The 19185-nt window shown below is 35.3% G+C and overlaps 1 protein-coding gene across 4 annotated transcripts in view; it reads left to right on the plus strand.

Moving 5' to 3' along the window:
* LOC140151062 (integrin beta-1-like) overlaps positions 1 to 19185 on the plus strand; it is a 149276-nt gene that overhangs the window by 92596 nt on the left and 37495 nt on the right. For all 4 annotated transcript variants that reach the window (XM_072173260.1, XM_072173261.1, XM_072173259.1 and 1 more), the window contains exons 3-4: positions 5228 to 5316; positions 18962 to 19075. In XM_072173260.1, coding sequence (XP_072029361.1) covers positions 5228 to 5316; positions 18962 to 19075 — 203 coding nt within the window. The remainder of the gene's footprint in view (positions 1 to 5227; positions 5317 to 18961; positions 19076 to 19185) is intronic.

Below are 19185 nucleotides of genomic sequence, written 5' to 3' on the forward strand. Positions count from 1 at the left end.
TATTCGGGCTTCAAATGCAAATTTTGTTGCTTTCATATCATAAGGGATTGGAATACCGGCATTAAGGGTAAACGAGGTATTGTTGGTCGAAGCAGCCAACATTTTTGTTTCGATTTTCCTTATCTAAATCAATATATTATTGAAAAACAACACTTTGATGTTTCGCAAAAGCTCATTCTAAAAATCAAATACTTTGAAAACTTGCTTGATTTATTGTTGTTAATCAATGAGTCATGTATGTTTTATAAAAGTGTTGTTGTTTCAGCCCTCTTTACAACATAACTCAAGAACCATAGGACATACAAAAGTATATCTGTGATATTTGAATTCTTCTACATACTCGCTATGAAATATCAATGTAATGTTTGCCAAAGCTCACTACCATTTGCAAGATGCTGTAAACTACCAAATCGCAACAGTTTAAAATAGTTGCTAACCTTAAACTCTGTATGTAAGGATTGGGATCAAGGGTATTCTACCAAGATGGAGATAATAGCATGAAATGAAATCGAACCGTACACCACAAAAGAAGGTTACAATTAGTTCTACCTTATAACCGATTCTCACCTGAGAAATAAAAGAAAACCACTTCTTACTTTAAAAGTACTCGGAGCCACATATACAATTCGTGCTGACACAAACATACAATGACATTAAATAGTATATTAGGAGTACATCAAACAAAATCTGAGTTAAACGAACTAGAAATGTATTGTAATGTACGTGCTATTAAATGAATTTTAGATTTTTTTAGTTAAAAAGCTTTGAAGCTGTAGTAAATCTCGGTCCGCATTCTGAACCTGAGCACATAACCTTCTTTAATGAACTCTTATAGCCTGTAATCCCTTACCAGCCTATTTTAAGCACGTTTTCATCTTGCTTTAAGGAAAACTTCACCCAAAGTGACATCCATTCTGGGGCCGCGCAGTATAACGTAATACTTGTGTATGAGATGAATGATTACTATCACGCAAGTTAACCACTTTCAGTAATGGTAATATATTACTAGATCTAGAACAATCTAGGAGCGTTTCTTGTTTACTATGAAGTTCGCACCACAGAAAATAATAGGTTAAAGAATAAAAGCAGATCAACACTGCAAAATTTCCTTTTTCGTATATGTGGGTTAGTCTGATGTATCGGCTGGCAGTGGTGGATTTTGTTCCTATTAAACCTACCTAAGTGCTAACATTAACTTAGAAATGTATAAACATGGGTTGCCTGTATATCAGTGAATGGCAAGGTCGGCGCAAGGGCTGCAATTTTTGTTGCCGCCCTAGTCAGACTTCCACTTGCCGCCCTCGTCATAGCAATGTGCAATGTTTTTAACACTTCACCGCCTCTCAAACTTTGCCGCCCTAGGCAAATCGTCTGGTGGTATAGCACCCAACCCAGGATGTATCAAAAACAGTTGCACCACAACTTAGTTTTGTTACTTTAGGTTTTTAATTCTGGTTACCTTGGAAGTATAGTTAAGATTACGTAGTGAGAAATCAACAGTGGCGTAAGTTGTGATGGACTGATTAAGACATTTGTGATGTGATCAAGCAAAATCAGTCGGAACTCGGAAATATTGATTTTGAGATATAGCCAAACAAATGAAATATTTCCTTTTGTTTCTGGTTGTTTTGGAAACTCTTTAAGGGGGTACTACACCCCTCGATAAATTTGTGTCTATTTTTGCATTTTTCTCAAAAACTAATAACACAGTGGTAAAAAAAAAGTTTTGTATATTATAGGGGCAAGGAATCCAATTACTACACTGGAATTTCAGTAACCCAAAGCAAGCGGTTCGTTATTTATGATAAGAAATAAGGTACCGCTAGGATGTACCTCATTTCGGATCATATATACTGAACCGCTTGTATTGAGTCACTGAAATTTCAGTGTAGTAATTGGATTCCATGCCCCAATAATATACATAACTTTTGTTATCAGTGTGTTATTATTTTTTGAGAAAAAAGTAAAAATAGTCACAAATTTAACACAGGGGTGTAGTACCCCCTTAATTGCTCGTATCTTTGGAACTGGTTATTCAATTTCAATGGGGTTTTCTGCAAAAGATTTTTATATTTCCGAGTTCCGACTGATTTTGCTTGATCGCATCACATTAATGAACGCAATCAGGCCAAAATTTTGTAGTAATTTCCATTCGTAAAATGTAAGTTTCTACGTTCTTCAAACTAACCTATAAAAAATTTACAACATACTCACTCGGTTCTGCAGTTTAGATAGCATACGATATGATATCGGTTGATTGATTGTAATAGTGCATTGAAAAGACGCGCGTAATATAACTGGCAATTAATTTGTGGCTTCCACAAACTAATTCATAAAATCAAACCTAATCATTTCAGTAAAATGAGTCGCATCACTGGTATGGAAGAGCGGTAATACGATTATTGACTAGCTTCAGACAACATTAACTAAATAAAGTAATGATTTATTGCGTGGTTTGACAGACGTACCAGACGTCAGGAAATATATACCTAGTCGAATAAAATGCATGTATATATGATATAACTAAATGAAATCGTTTGAAGGTAATTGATCAGAATGGCCCAACAAAGGCTAATGTTCAAATTAATGTATATCGTAGGACACTAGACTTTATACATTTATTTTAAAGTTTTGTGGCTAAGGTTTTACTGTTAGATTGTGGTGTGAGGGTAAAGGTTGAAAAAGATAAGGATTGGTGTTATAAGTGGGTTGGGAAACATTAGGAGGGTTTTGGCATTTTCAGGTAGGCCCATTGTTATAAACTACAAGATTCCTATTCCGTTCCTCTGCACAGGTATACCGCAGACTCTGGGTACACCTGACTGGTATACATCAATCATGCCATTGCACACCAGCAGAAGTACTGCTCTGGTATAGTACTACACTGGTTCCCTGATCCCGCACAGTACCAGCAAAGTACCTTGGCGACGATGTAACTGTACAGGTGGCCGTAATAGAAAGGTGGTAGAAAGTGTTGTTGTTGTTGTTTAGGTTTGAGCATGTCATTGGATTTACTGTAATACATTATATGGTTACATTAACAAAAATTGTTACGAAATTTTACTTGAGATTCAGTATGAAGTCAAGAAACCTCGATTTGATAATCCAAACTGCTAGATTTTCAAGGTCAACGTAATGTATGAATTTTGGATTACCATTCATGTAAAGTTGGTAGTTTATTTAGCCAATGGTGAAAAAAGATGTTGTAAATAAGGATGGATCTTGGAAAAATAGTGGCATGATCGACGCGAATTATATAAATAAACATAATTTTCACCAGGTTCGCGGTAGCGAATAATAAAGGAGAATTGCAGAAAAGTGATCCCGCCCCGGAATTGAACACAGGACCTCAGGTTTACAATGATGAATCTGTTGCCTTTCCTAATAGTAATAGAATAGCAGTCTAATATAAAATAATACCTAGGGTTAAACCATTGCTCCGCCTCATGGATTATTATTCAAGAATCAACAGTTTCTCGTGTATTCTCCTTAACATAAATCATTGCCTATCATAAGCTGAGAACATATATGATGAGACAAATAAGGTTTTGTCACAACATTAAAGAGGAATGTTCTGATCTGACGCAATCTAAAAGGCCTGTGTTGACAACCTGTTTACTAGATATATAGTGATGTAACAGTCATCATAAAGACCATCTTACTAATCAAATACAATATTTGCGTGACGACCTTACAGAACTTAAGAGTAATGACCATGTAATGGGTAATACGTGTGTTTGGACTCAACTCATATTACTTAAGTTCATCGACTCCAAAGTTATATCAGTTTCATATTAAAGGAAATGTTCTTCTATACCCCAAGATATTATTACTCATCAATACAGAAACTTAGCACTCAACCTGGCGTCATTGGTGACAGGACAACCTTGATGTGTTTAATTGTTTCTTTATTTCATGAGAGAAGTTTTAAGTATGCGTTAACGATTTTTTACTCTTTATTTAGCGCCCACGAATATTGTATTGCTAGATGAATGAAAGAAAAATGGATAAAGCAAGTCTCGAATTTCTGCATTTCATTTAATGAAAATACACGTTACCAATGAACACCTGCAGAATTCTTGAATATATTGGTATTAAAATGAGTAAAATTATTTATTTTATTGGTTTCAAATCAATTTTAAATGGACTTTTAAACATTTCGAAGTAGTGAATTTGCACACAACGTATTTGATGTCCTATACGACAGCGCCAATTGGAAATAAACGGAGCTCGGTGCTTTTACAATCTCGCTGTGTTGGAACATACACATTACAAACATACAATTTAATGGGAATATATTCTTATTTTTCCTACGCAATAAACAGAATCGTCGTTACCATGAGATGCTGTATCCAGATGACGGAATAACCAGCATCCTATGTTATAATGGGTCAAACCCCACTGGGGAAGATTTTGGAAATTCATATTCTTCTACAAGGGGGTGCTTATTAATTCCAAATGGAATTGGCACATTAATAGCATACTCTATTTGAAACTACAACCTTCCGTCTGAAGAACATTGGTTGAATTCATTATCAGAGGGTGTATGAAATTCAAATGAAGCTGCCTAATATGTTGATTCATTTAAAATTCATACCTCCCCTGTTGAAGATATTACTAACATATTCCACCGGTAGTGGAATGTTATCGTAAAATGTTTTGCCAAACAATTGTTCCCAACACTTGTGTTAAAATATTTGCAGTACGTAATATCAAAAAACATTTTTGAAAACATTTTATACCCTTTATATACCCATTATATAACCCGACATTTAAACGTTTTCTGGCAACATTTGGTAACTTTATGCGAATAATGGCGAAAACGTTTTTTGTTTGCAGAGTAGTACGTACCTATATAATTATTCACAATGTGTGCTTTTCATCAACTTGCCATTAGGATCTGTACAAAATATATGATAAAATAAAAGCGATGTTTCTGTTCATCATATACTCTTTGATAATATTTACGACTAGCAACAAGCATACAAAGACATAATCGAACTTAAATTGTAAAATATTGAGTGCAAAATAACAAATTGCATCAACTAATATTGTCCAAAGCAGACTCGTATCATTCACCTCCCTTAAATCTATCTTATTTTTATCCTTTAAGAATGTCCTGGTTTCCCATGACAGGTCCACTTACATATAACGCGGTTACCATCGATTATACTTCATGTTCCGTAACACCCTCACTCACGAGACCTTAACTATGTTATTTTTCCAGGTTTCTCGGATGTAGGACTGTGCTCCCAGGCAGATAGCTGCGACCAATGTATGATACAACATCCTTCGTGTGCATGGTGCAAATATCCAGTAAGTATACAGATACCTTATAAGTGCGACAGGGGAACATGTTAAAAAGTCCATAATTATGTAATAGTGAGAAATGATAGGGCAATTTGATATGGTTTGATTTGATCTCAGGGAAACTACAATATTATGTAAGAAACTGTTCATATTATCTCGTACAGACGAGTTCTATACGACCACATTTACTAATTCTGTATTCCTGAATAGATTAATTAGTTTTGATTTGTTCATCGGCAAAATCAATTTTGAAGTATAAAAATATTTCGATCTGGAAATATAATCATATTGCTTATTGTGTATTCTTATTTTTGCTTTGCTTTAAGGCGCCCCAGTTTGCTCTGTATGCATCATTTTGATATCATTATTAAAACATTTTGTGATGAATATTACCCATCTCAGTAAAATATTATTAAAATTATGTCAAGATCTGGCAAAAAGGTTGTAAAACATAACTTGGCATATATGAGCTCTGGGACATAAAATTAGTTTTAAGAAGATCCGGTTTCAAATTAATTTCGAACTCACTTTTGCGAATAACTAAGTACGTGTACAATCTTGCCAGTCGTCTGACACAATACTTACTGCGACTGATGCAAGGTCTATTATAGTCACATGTATTAGATTTCCTAGTGCTCATTACTACACAATGTTAAGATGGCCCCGGTTGAGATTAAGACTAACAAGGTTTCCGTGCATAGTGGAAGTAGATGCGGTACATTTTAGGCTACGGTTCAACAGAATTATACTATCTACTGAAGATAGTAAGTGTGCATGTTTACTATCTACTGAAGATAGCAAATGTGTTATCATCTGTAGATAGCATGTTTACTATTTACTGAGATAGCAAGTGTGTTATCTTCTGTAGATAGCATGTTTACTATCTATTGAAGATATCAAGTGTGTTATCTTCTGTATATATCATGTTTGCTATCTACTCAAGATAGCAAGTGTGTTATCTTCTGTAGATAGCATGTTTGCTATCTACTGTAGATAACAAGGGTGTGTTATCTTCGTAGATAGCATGTTTACTATCTACTCAAGATAGTAAATGTGTATTATCTTCTGTAGATAGCATGTTTACTATCTACTGAAAGTACTGGAATGAAGATAGCACGCGTGTTATCTCCTGTAGATAGAATGCTTACTATCTACTGAAGATAATTAGTGTGTATTATCTTTTGTAGATAGCATGGTTATTATTTACTGAAGATTGCAATTGTGTTATCTTCTATAGATAGCATGTTTACATGTCTATTGAAGATAGTAAGTGTGTGCTGTCTTCTGTAAAAATAAGTTAAATAAGGAAAAGTTTGCTTTTATGAAAATTTTAACAGCCTTTACGATATCACTTTAATACTAATAGTAATAAAACAAATTGGTTGGTATCTGGTACTCATGCTGCATTTGTTATGAAAAACGTCTGGTATCATGTTAGAATATCATTGTAATAAATGTCAAATGTAACAGTAATTAGTGAAATTAATCGGCACAATTATTATTCTGATTGCATTGTCTCCGATTTGTTAAAGGGATTCAATTCGATTACCAGTCATTACAAGGCGCTTCACTCAGTTTATCCTCATTGACTAAACATTCAATATTACCAATTAGTATTGTGATACATTTCACGAAAATGAATCCAAAACGTAAACACAAGTCGGGAAGGAAACACCAAAGAGAAATAAAACTTCATTAATGTATTAAATGAAATGGAAAGTATGTCGCATTGACAAAGTGAAGTCAAAATTAAACAAGCAAAAAGAGCAGTGGCAAATGCAAACAGCAAATCACATAACAAAGTTATAATTTTTGCCACAAGTGTTTTCAATCAATTTAACTTTACTTTGCATTTTTCCTTTCTTTCAATAGAGTCATAATAATTGCTGTCCCGCACGCATTATTTTTCTAAGTATCGCTTCCATCCATGCTCCATTAGCTCTCCTTTACATCCCAATCAAAATACTTCCGCTCATAGGAAAGATGATAAAACTGTAATTCTTTTTCACCGCAAGAAACATTTGCTATACCTAAACTTGTGTTAAATAATACTCACCCGTTTATATATAAACGCTAAAAGGAATTGATTTTTAAGCAATGTAACAACAAGACTTGAAGATACTGAGGTCAATGACTATTCGCAGTACGCTAGGCTTGGATGGTTATCAGCAATAATCCATTGCGGCGATGATTAGTTAGAGTTCGAATTAATTGCTGGGGTTCAGTTGAAGATCCAAAGGCCATATAATGTTTGTGGGGCACCGCTTGATTCTGATGCTGGTGCTGTAATTATTCATGTATCATTGGTTAGGGCAAATTTGAAAATTAATTTAATAAAGATCGGTGAACATTCTTCAAAGCTACAGACTCATCTATATCTTGATATGTCATAATTTAATAAAATGTTAAGCTTTAACTTCCTCCAAATCAATGTTTCGTGAAACATTGCCTGTAAGCCCAAGTTACTGCTGAATTTAAAAGTCATGAAAGCGGAAATGTTAAACAGCATTAAAAGTGTCACTTCTTGTAGTTGCGTATAAAAAGTATCAGATTTATTTGATTAGATATAAAAGTAGAAATAATTTACCTGCAAACTTTCATCAAGATGTGAATCTACACTGAGTCGCTGAGTGACGAACGATCGATTTTTTGACCAATTAGGTGGCTCTCCATTGCTGCTCTGGAAATTGATTGGTCAAGAATCAGTCGCGTTTCGTATAGTGTAAATACAGCTTTAGTGATTTCATGTTTGTATGACCCATATGATAATCCAAAATATGGCCTCAAGTGACTTCAATTAGATTTTACTTATCGATGGCCGCCATAGAATTATGACCACAAACCAGAAACATATACACACGCTTAAACACCCGACTATGGCAAGCTCCGACGTCTTGGGAGAAAAAAATATATACAGGCTGTGTTAAAATGATTGGTATCCATCAGTTTCCAGTGACCAGACAAGACGGTCACATATTATACAAATATTATATTATAAATAAATAAACTACTTTACGTTGTTTTTTTATTGCTCTTCCATTAATTAAGTAAGCTTATTATAATGTTGAATCGTTGCAAACTGGAACAGTGCTTTTATTCCCCATTCCAAAATATCTGACCAAACCCCAGAACACACTGACAACAATGCTCCTCCTCCGGCGTGTAAAGTGAGACTCTAAGGCTCTTTCAAATCGAATCTACATCGCAGATTGCATTTACAATATTAGTATTACTCTTTGGCGGAAAATGTGCTTCAACCATCAAGACTCCAACTCGGAAACAGTTAGCTAATTATTGGCCTGACTGGACAGTACTATCGGTCATTGCACCAACATATTACCTGACCAAATTGTCACTTGTACCTGAGAGAAGTGACCAAATGTATTAGGTTGAATTCGAAATCTTGTTATGGCCGGATGACGACGCCACGCCAACAGGAATTTGTGTGCTGTGAAATAAACAACTATATGACAACGTTAAGAGCGTACTTTGTATTGATGAGTTTCTGGAGGAGGGAAAAGATGACAATACAATGAGGAAGAAATAAGATGTAAAGTATTATTCATGTTAAGTTAAAGGATATCTTCATTGAAGTGGTCAGATGGACGTATTCTAATTATTCATGAAGAGTTTAAGTGTTGTGAAATGGACAATGATGATCTCTAAAGAGGGTGATTCGATGGTCATTGCACCAACACATTTCCTAACCAAATTGCCCGCCAAATTGTCACATGTACCTGAGAGAAGCGACGAATTCACACGAGACAATTGATTACATACCATAATCGTCAAGTTACAAAATAAAGTGTGGTGATGACTTGTCTTATCGAATCAGTGGAGGTCACTTATTAGATTCGTAGACTATTCCAAACGAAGGATGAACAAGATGATCAGGAATTGCTTTCTGGGTGGGAAGCTTCCCCGATTAATTTATTCATCACAGTTGGAAGATTTTGATCCTTTTTTGGAGAAAAAATACCAAGAAAAAAAGATGATGATTTTATTAGGCGAAAGAAAAAATTCTCACGCATCGCCGGACATCGGTCATTGTTCTCTGTTCATATAGCAGTCGAAAGCAACAGGTCAAAGAAACATCATTCGGCATATTGTGACGTAATGTATATAACTGGGACTGAACTTAGATATGTATACTGTATGAAAATGACATAAAATATAACACTACGTTACAAATAATTAACTACTTTTTAAAATGCTCTTCCATTAATTAAGCTTATAATGTTATAAAGTTGTCGTTGCATTGTTAACCATTCCAAAATATTTGACCAAATCCCAAAATACACCGACAACAATGTTCCTCCTCCGGCTTGTAAAGTGAGACTCTAAGGCTCTTTCAAATCTATTCTACATCGCAGATTGCATTTACAATATTAGTATTACTCTTTGGCGGAAAATGTGCTTCAACCATCAAGACTCCAACTCGGAAACAGTTAGCTAATTATTGGCCTGACTGGACAGTACTATCGGTCATTGCACCAACATGTTACCTGACGAAATTGTCACTTGTACCTGAGAGAAGTGACCAAATGTATAAGGTTGAATTTGAAATCTTGTTATGGCCGGATGACGACGCCACGCCAACAGGAATTTGTGTGCTGCGAAATAAACAACGACATGACAAAGTTAAGAGGGTACTTTGATGAGTTTCTGGAGGAGGGGAAAAGGATGACAATACAATTAGGAAGAAATAAGATGTAAAGTATTATTCATGATAAGTTAAAGGATATCTTCATTGAAGTGGACAGATGGACGTATATTCTAATTATTCATGAAGAGTTTAAGTGCTGTGAAATGGACAATGATGATCACTAAAGAGGGTGATTCGATGGTCATTGCACCAAAACATTTCTAACCAAATTGCCCGCCAAATTGTCACATGTACCTGAGAGAAGCGACGAATTCACACGAGACAATTGATTACATACCATAATCGTCAAGTTACAAAATAAAGTGTGGTGGTGACTTGTCTTATCGAATCAGTGGAGGTCACTTATTAGATTCGTAGACTATTCTAAACGAAGGACGAACAAGATGAACAGGAATTGCTTTCTGGGTGGGAAGCTTCCCGATTAATTTATTCATCACAGTTGGAAGATTTTGATCCTTTTTGGAGAAAAAATACCAAGAAAGATGATGATTTTATTAGGCGAAAGAAAAAACACTCACGCATCGCCGGACATCGGTCAATGCTCCCTGTTCATATAGCAGTCGAAAGCAACAGGGCAAAGAAACATCATTCGGCATGTTGTGACGTAATGTATATAACTGAGACTGAAACGTGCTTCGCTATGTATACTGTATGAAAATGACATAAAATATAACACTAACTTACAAATAATTAACTACTTTTAAAAATGCTCTTCCATTAATTAAGCTTATAATGTTATAAAGTTGTCGTTGCAGTGTTAACCATTCCAAAATATTCGACCAAATCCCAAAATACACCGACAACAATGCTCCTCCTCCGGCTTGTAAAGTGAGACTTTAAGGCTCTTTCAAATCTATTCTACATCGCAGATTGCATTTACAATATTAGTATTACTCTTTGGCGGAAAATGGGCTTCAACCATCAAGAGTCCAACTCGGAAACAGTTAGCTAATTAATTAATTATCAACAGGAATTTGTGTTCTGTGAAATAAACAACGATATGACAACGTTAAAAGGGTACTTTGACGAATTTCTTGAGGAGGGGAAAAGACGACGATGTAATGAGGAAGAAATATGATTTTAAGTATTATTCATGATATGTTAAAGGATATCTTTATTGAAGTGGACAGGTGGGACGTAAATTCTAATTGTTCATAAAGAGTTTAAGTGCTGTGAAATGGACAATGATGAGCTCTAAGAGGGTGTCTCATGCATGTCTGATGGAGACAAATGGCGGTGAAAGTGATTATTCATAATCGGCCAGATGATGCTAACATTGAAGTGGACAGGTGGAATGCGTTTTTTCTACTATTACTGGCACGTTTTAAAGGTAGTCTGTCATCACATGATGAATATAATGATATTTCAGGTATAAAATTGCACCACTGTCATAATATATTAAGGAATAACGCATTTGTTTTGAAAAGAGGTTCATTTTAAAGTATATTACCAGACAATATTATAATGATATTTCAGATATAAAATTGCACCACTGTCATAATATAAACCTGGTGATCGCAACCATTACATATGAATTGCGGATTCGCCTGAGCCAATTGATCACACATCATAATTGTCAAGTTACAAAATGAAGTGTGGTAGTGACTTTCTCTGTTACCAGGACACTCTCTTATCGAATCAGTAGAGGTCACTCATATTAGATTCGTAGACCATTCTCGACGATGGATGAACAGGAATTGCCTTCAGGGTGGGAAGCTTCCCGATTACTTTATTCACAGTTGGAAGATTTTGATCTTTTATGGAGAAAACTACTAAGAAAAAAAAAGATGATACGTTTATTTTGCGAAAGAAAAACACTGACGCATCGCTGTACATCGGTCATTGTTCTCTGTACATATAGCAGTCGAAAGCAAAAACAAAGAGGGCAAAGAAACATCATTTGGCATGTAACGTGCTCCTACTATGCTGAAACTTACTTTGATATGTACACTGTATGAATACGGCATAAAATGTAACACTAACTTACTTAAACTAACTGCCTTTAAAAAAATGCTCTTCCATTAAATAAGTAAGCTTATAATGTTAGCTACGTTGACGTTGAGTCGTAACCATAACTTTTATTCACAAGTCCAAAATATCTGACCAGACCCCAGAATACACCGACAATGGCCTCCTCCGACCTGTAAAGTGACTCCAAGGCTCTTTCAAATCTATTCTATATCGGAGATTGTATTTACAATATTGCTCTTTGGCTGGAAATGGACTTCAACAAACAAGACTCCAACTCGGAAACACGTTGGCTAATTATTGGCTTGACTGGACAGTACTATCGGTCATTGCACCAACATATTACCTGACCAAATTGTCACTTGTACCTGAGAGAAGTGGCCAAATGTATTAGGTTGAATTTGAAATCTTGTTATGGCCGGATGACGACGCCACGCCAACAGGAATTTGTGTGTTGTGAAATAAACAACGACATGACAACGTTAAGAGGGTACTTTGATGAGTTTCTGGAGGAGGGGGAAAAGATGACAATACAATGAGGAAGAAATATGATGTAGAGTATTTTTCATGATCAGTTAAAGGATGTCTTCAATGAAATGGACAGGTGGGACGTATATTCTAGTTATTCATTAAGAGTTAAAGTGCTGCGAAATGAACAATGACGTGACATCTTTAAGAGGGTGTCTCATGGATGTTTGATGGAGAAATATGGTGGCGAAAGGGATTATAATCAGCCAGATGATGCTAACATTGAAGTGGACAGGTGAAATACGTTTTTCTACTATTACTGGCACGTTTTAAAGGTAGTCTGTCATTATGGATAGAGTGATATTTCAGATATAAATTGCAGACATGTCATAATGTATTAAGAAAGATCGCATTTGTTGGAAAAGATGTTCATTTTAAAGGATAGATGTATCAAATTATCAGACAAAGATGGTCTATTAGGTTATACGACAAAATAATACATTCAACTACTTAGATCTTAGATCAGTTTACAAACAAAATAAATCCACCCTATTGATGGGTTTAAATGGATGACAACTAATTAATCATCCATTTGTAAATAGATTTATTTTATTTTCAAAAAGACTGATTTCAATTCACAGATTCACTAATATTACAACAACGAGATGTAATGCATGTAAGTAACTTAGCTAGCCACCATTAATACACATATGAATTGCGGATTCACCTGAGCCAATTGATCACAAATCATAATCGTCAAGTTACAAAATGAAGTGGTGGTGGTTACCAGGATACTGTCTTATCGAATCAATGGAGGTCACTCATATTAGATTCATAGACCATTCTAGACGAAGGATGAACTGGAATTGCCCTCAGGATGGGAAGCTTCCCGATTACTTTATTCACAGTTGGAAGATTTTGATCCTTTTTGGAAAGAAAAAAACTATCAAGAAAATAAAAGGTCCAAGTGATGATTCTATTAGGTGACAGAAAAACACTAACGCATCGGTCATTGCTCCCTTATAACATTCGAAAACAAAACCAAGATAGGGCACAAAGAAACGGCATTTGGCATGTGACGTAATCTTTATATCTCAGTTTGAAATGCATGCACACTGATTGGTTAGTTTGTGCGCGTAGGTGTCGCAGTACAAAGCAATTTGACCAATTGCCGATCAGAATGAAGGGGTTGACTAGTCAGGTTTTGTTTGTCTTTACGTGTTCCTACCATCTGCAACATGGTTATTATGAACTTGTTCTGAACTATAACACAGTAAAATAAAACCGCAACTTCTTAGCATGCAAAAACATAAATGCAAAATTTTTGGATATGTAGATTTGTACTAAAATTTATTATTTCATATCATGTTGTACGAGGTTAGATCTAACAAAACTAATAATAAGCACCTTGCGATACCAAATACGTCTACACAAACTGTCATTGTTTCAATGAAATTTATGCATTAATGGTTAGAAAAGCATTTTACCATATCAGATATAGTATTCCTCTGAAACCACCCGTGCTTGTTATAAAACACAACCCATGTTGTAAAACAAACAATGATTTAAATCAATAAAGAAACACACAAACATCATGGCAAAATGTAGACGTATCGACTGTAATGTGGTGAAGGCGGAGTTGTCGTCGCATAAACTTTTGAAACGATTGGTGAATGAAAATGCATCAACACGTACAAACCTCACGCTTAAAGTAGGACAACTATATTTGAGGCATTCATGTATAAACAGCACCTGGATATGCAATGAACTTATCTATTTTGTACATTCTTGTCAGCTGTATGCTACACAAGTTAATTTTTGGGTAACATTTTAAAAATAAAAGCCGGTATGAATAGTAGAATTTTGTAACATCTTTTAAAATTGATCTAAATTTAATATTTGTAGATTGTTAGTTTGATTTAGAAATAAATACCAAGATTAATCAGGTATTGCTGAAACAATTAAATGTCTTGCATAATAAACTATAATGATTAAGTGCCGAAGAATAATCAAGAATTAATGCTCAACGATGGTGATGTAAGATGGGGGAACTGCATTACCGAGGTAATCTTTTGTATTTACATGTAAGTGTGTCTTGCAGGTAGACTATTAGTCCGGTATATACGGGAATTTAATGACGACCCCCAAGACTCTACCAAACCAATATTTTTAGCTTCCTTTTATGGTCCTATAACACATTCAAAAGGTTAACAAAAAATAATTCCCTACACTCCGTCCATATTCAAGGTTAAAGATCAACACAGTGGTCATATTTCAAAGTTGCTCAAATCTGGGTAACAAGCACACCAAATTATTCCTCTCATTGCAAGGATTCAGAAAAAGCATAGTTTGTCCTACCTGTCAATTTTTTTGGCCACACAGGGGCCAAAAATTTTACCACATTTTACCATATCAGTATTCCTCTGAAACCACCCATGCCTGTAAAACACAACCCATGATATAAAACAAACAATGATTTAAATCAATAAAGAAACACACAAACATCATGGCAAAATGTAGACGTATCGACTGTAATGTGGTGAAGGCGGAGTTGTCGTCGCATAAACTTTTGAAACGATTGCGGAATGGAAATGCATTAACACGTACAAACCTCACGCTTAAAGTAGGACAATATTTGAGGCATTCATGTATAAACAGCACCTAGATATGCAATGAACTTATCTATTTTGTACATTCTTGTCAGCTGTATGCCACACAAGTTAATTTTTTGGGAAACATTTTTAAAATAAAAGCCAGTATAGACTTCGAATTTTGTAACATCCTTTGAAATTGATCTAAATTTAATATTTGTATGTTGTTAGTTTGATGTTGAAATAAATACCAAGATTAATCAGGTATTGCTGAAACAATTAAATGTCTTGCATAATAAACTAAGATGATTAAAGGAGTATTTCGTGATCCTAGCATCCTCTATTTATGTCATTTTCATTAGATATCCACGAAAAAACCTATTCCCAAAATTTCAGTTGATTCCGATTTTGCGTTCGCGAGTTATGCATGATTATGTGTATTACACTGCTCCATAGACAATGCGTTGTAATTTCGTTCTGGTGCACCAGAACGAAATTCAAATTTCACGATATCTTTGCTAAACGAATTAATCTGCAAGAAATATTTTGTACATAAACATTATGTAGCCAGAGGTTTCCAGTGATATAAAAATCTCAACTTTTTTTGAGAAAAGTGGGGGATGAGGCTGTGGATCACGAAATGCCCTTTTAAGTGCCGAAGAATAATCAAGAATTAATGCTCAACGATTACCGAGGTAATCTTTTGAATTTACATGTAAGCGTGTCTTGCAGGGAGACTATTAGTCCGGTATATATGGGAATTTAATGACGACCCCAAGACTAAACCAACCCAATATTTTACCTTCCTTTTATGGTCCTATAACACATTCCAAATGTTAACAAAAAATAATTCCCGACACTCCGCCCATATTCAAGGTTAAAGATCAACACAGTGGTCAAATTTCAACGTTGCTCAAATCTGGTTAACAAGCACACCAAATTATTTCTCTCATTGCAAGGATTCAGAAAAAGCATAGTTTGACCTACCTGCAACATACCGTTCTTGAGTTATAAGCAAAAAGGTCACATTTTGGGGTGGTAATTTTTTTGGCCACACAGGGGCCATAAATTAAAAATGCTTCGATTTCAACCATATTGGACCATAAAAGGAAGCTAAAAAAGTTGGTTTGGTACAGTCCGGGGGGGGGGGGTCACCGTTAAATTCCCGTATATACCGGGCTATATTGTATATTTTGCAAGTATGGTGAACTTGGGACTAAATTTCCATAGGAATATAAAACGTTACCATATCTAATGCCGTATCGCCCTTTTTCCATGATGCTCACGTGATGATTTGCGAAGGTGTGAACTGGCCTTAAAGTTTGAGTTGAATCTGTACATTAGGTCTATTAGGTCTGTAAGCCTGAATAGCCACGATTTACCGAGAATTCATTTTCTATGACATTTCAATAGGAAATGAAAACAATTTGAAGCCGGACAAAATAATGGAATTGACACTGCTGACGTCAAAATCGGGTTACATAGCCAGCACACTGAGATTTGATTAATATAGCTACATTTAAATAGGATAAGAGATCTAATAAAGTTTCAAATATTCATTTTTAGTGAAGGTCAAAATATGATATAATAGTTATTAAATCAATCACCTGATTACTTTTAGATTGTGCAATATCAATACTAATATGCTCATGTCATTGTTATTTAATTGTGATCAAAATTGTAACCAGGGCGGTGTAAATGAAAAGTCAGAGTTTTGTCATTGGTATAGGGACGAAGAGATGTTGAAATTAGGTTGGAAATCAATCTATTATATTCAAATTAAACATTAAATTCACATTGTTGGATTGATTTAGTCTCTATGTGCAATATATTTTACGACGTTGTGTCGTGTCCGGACGAATTTTTCACATCGTGTATAAGAATGTATTAACGGTTAATCAGCGATTGGATTCGGTATTTGTTTAGCACGGAAAAGTCAGGAACGTACGACTCAGAAATTAATAGAAACTCTTAAATTAAGTGACTTCAACATTTTTAGATAATTATTAATCGTCTTCCTTTCTTCTCATTTTGAGAAAGAACATTTATAATTATAGTTACTCTTTCAAGTTCACAGCGCTCATCAAAAGGCAATGATAATAAATCCTCAACCGATCTGACATTTAGTTTGCGGAAGTAACATTTCTAGATTGTCGCAAAGATCATAAAGCTGTCAGTATTAATGTACCACGCATAAGGCTACCTACGTCATATATTTAGATTCAGATCGATTCGAACCCAAGTGGATTGTCTGTACTCAAATTATACGAGCGCAACTACGAGAGCCAATCTGATTGGATTATGCAGTGCGTCTCAACTATGATCTCTACAAGTGGTGTACGTGCGGCAAACTTTGTGTATACTAATTTATGTGCGCCACGTGCTTTTGCGTACCTAATCCGGATCGAAGTATCGTAATCCAGATCAAACTACATTTAAACTCGCTACATAGACACACTTTAATATTCTGGTTTAACTATCTAATTTAGAATGGCACTTGTTGACCCAATTTTGGTAGCAAGAAATAAATACAATTCTGTGTTTTAATTGATTTATGTGACAAGTCAAACACAATTTGCCATTTACCACGGTGATGGTATTCGAACAGAGGGATATTATCTACCTTTGTTCCTTTACCGTCACTGTACCGTGACTGAGCTTCAACTAACTTAACTAGACATTCTAAATTCCACAAACTAATCAGCAAGTAACTTTGAAAGGTAATGTTTGATATTGGGTATAGAAGTGGGTAAATTACCTGTACAAAAGGATTAAATCAAATTATAAGTGACTTGGAACTAAGTTTGTAGTAAAAGTATTCAAAATATACTTATCATGCAAAACCGTTAGACAATCGGTCGTTTCAAATAATAAGTTTTGGTTTTGATTTTGGTTTTGATCACGCGGTTTCCTATTATCCTGCCTAAGCTCTTGACTGACGTCATTACCAATAACGTTGTCTGTACACGTTGTTGGAAACTTGAAACTTGTAGAAAGAAGTTTTTGTTTTCATTTCAGTTTGTTACATAATCTTGTGACCGCAGATTATCAGGTTTGAAGTTACCTTGATCAAAGTATACAAAAGAAGTTTTTACATTTCGCAGTGCAATATTCACGATCAGAGAAATCGAACAAGTCAATCTTCATTTAAAAGCTTGATTTAGTTTTCGAAATAATCCTAGACGTATTTCCCTGTGAAAAAATGGACCATCGAAATATTTCCACCTAGATTGCAAAAGAATAGACACACGAGTGATATTAACACATCTATTCATGTGATAATCGCATAAAGGAGGATCGATAGAAAGCTATATGACTTCCAATATAGTTGACTTTTATTCCAGTTATTTATTACTCGAAAGAAATGAGAAGAGGGAGGGTGAGAAGAGAGAGTGGGGAAGATTGCGTGTGGTGAGGAAAGGGGAGGGAGAAAGAGAAACAGAGCATTGGAAGTGGGAAGGGACGGAGGGGGAGGAGAGCACGAGAGTGGAGTGAAATAGTGTTTAGGGGAGAAGAGATATCGAGTGTAGGGGAGGCAACTCCAAGCGAGGGGAGAAGGAGACAATGAGGAGATGGAAGAGGAGGTTATATCAAAAATTGGTGATTACAGTCAGTCTACTCTGAAGTACAAAGTACTGACGCGGACGCACACATTGTGCCGACTTTGAAGGCACGCACACCTGCAGCAGAGACGCTGCACTACGCACTGTATACGCGCGCGTTGTCGCTTTGTACTTCAGAGTGGACAAACTGTAGTTGTTTGGTTATCAAAAACTTCCTTCACCCGAAGGAAGTAACCGAAATATTGAGGTACGTCTAGAACTCGTGTTGAAATCAAAAGTTGATCATACGAAATTATTATTTGTACTAATACAGATGAAGTTGAATTCTAGTTTTATTCTATCAATTTAGGTGCTACATTCTAACCAGTAAGTACCAACCTTTTGTTTCATTTCAGGAATTTGACAAGAGTGAGAATTTTGCCCGATGTAACACTGTCGACAATCTCCGCCAGGATGGTTGTATAGAACAGATGATCCATTTCCCCCAAAGTCAACAGAGAGTCAACAAGGTACGTAATTATTCTCGAATGTAAAAATTTAAGAGAACTGCCTGACGATTGGCCAAAATGAATATTGTGTCCAATTTTGAACCAATCAAGGAGACCATAAATAGTTTAAA

The sequence above is a fragment of the Amphiura filiformis genome, chromosome 4, assembly GCF_039555335.1.
Source record: "Amphiura filiformis chromosome 4, Afil_fr2py, whole genome shotgun sequence".
Classification (NCBI taxonomy): Eukaryota; Metazoa; Echinodermata; class Ophiuroidea; order Amphilepidida; family Amphiuridae; genus Amphiura; species Amphiura filiformis.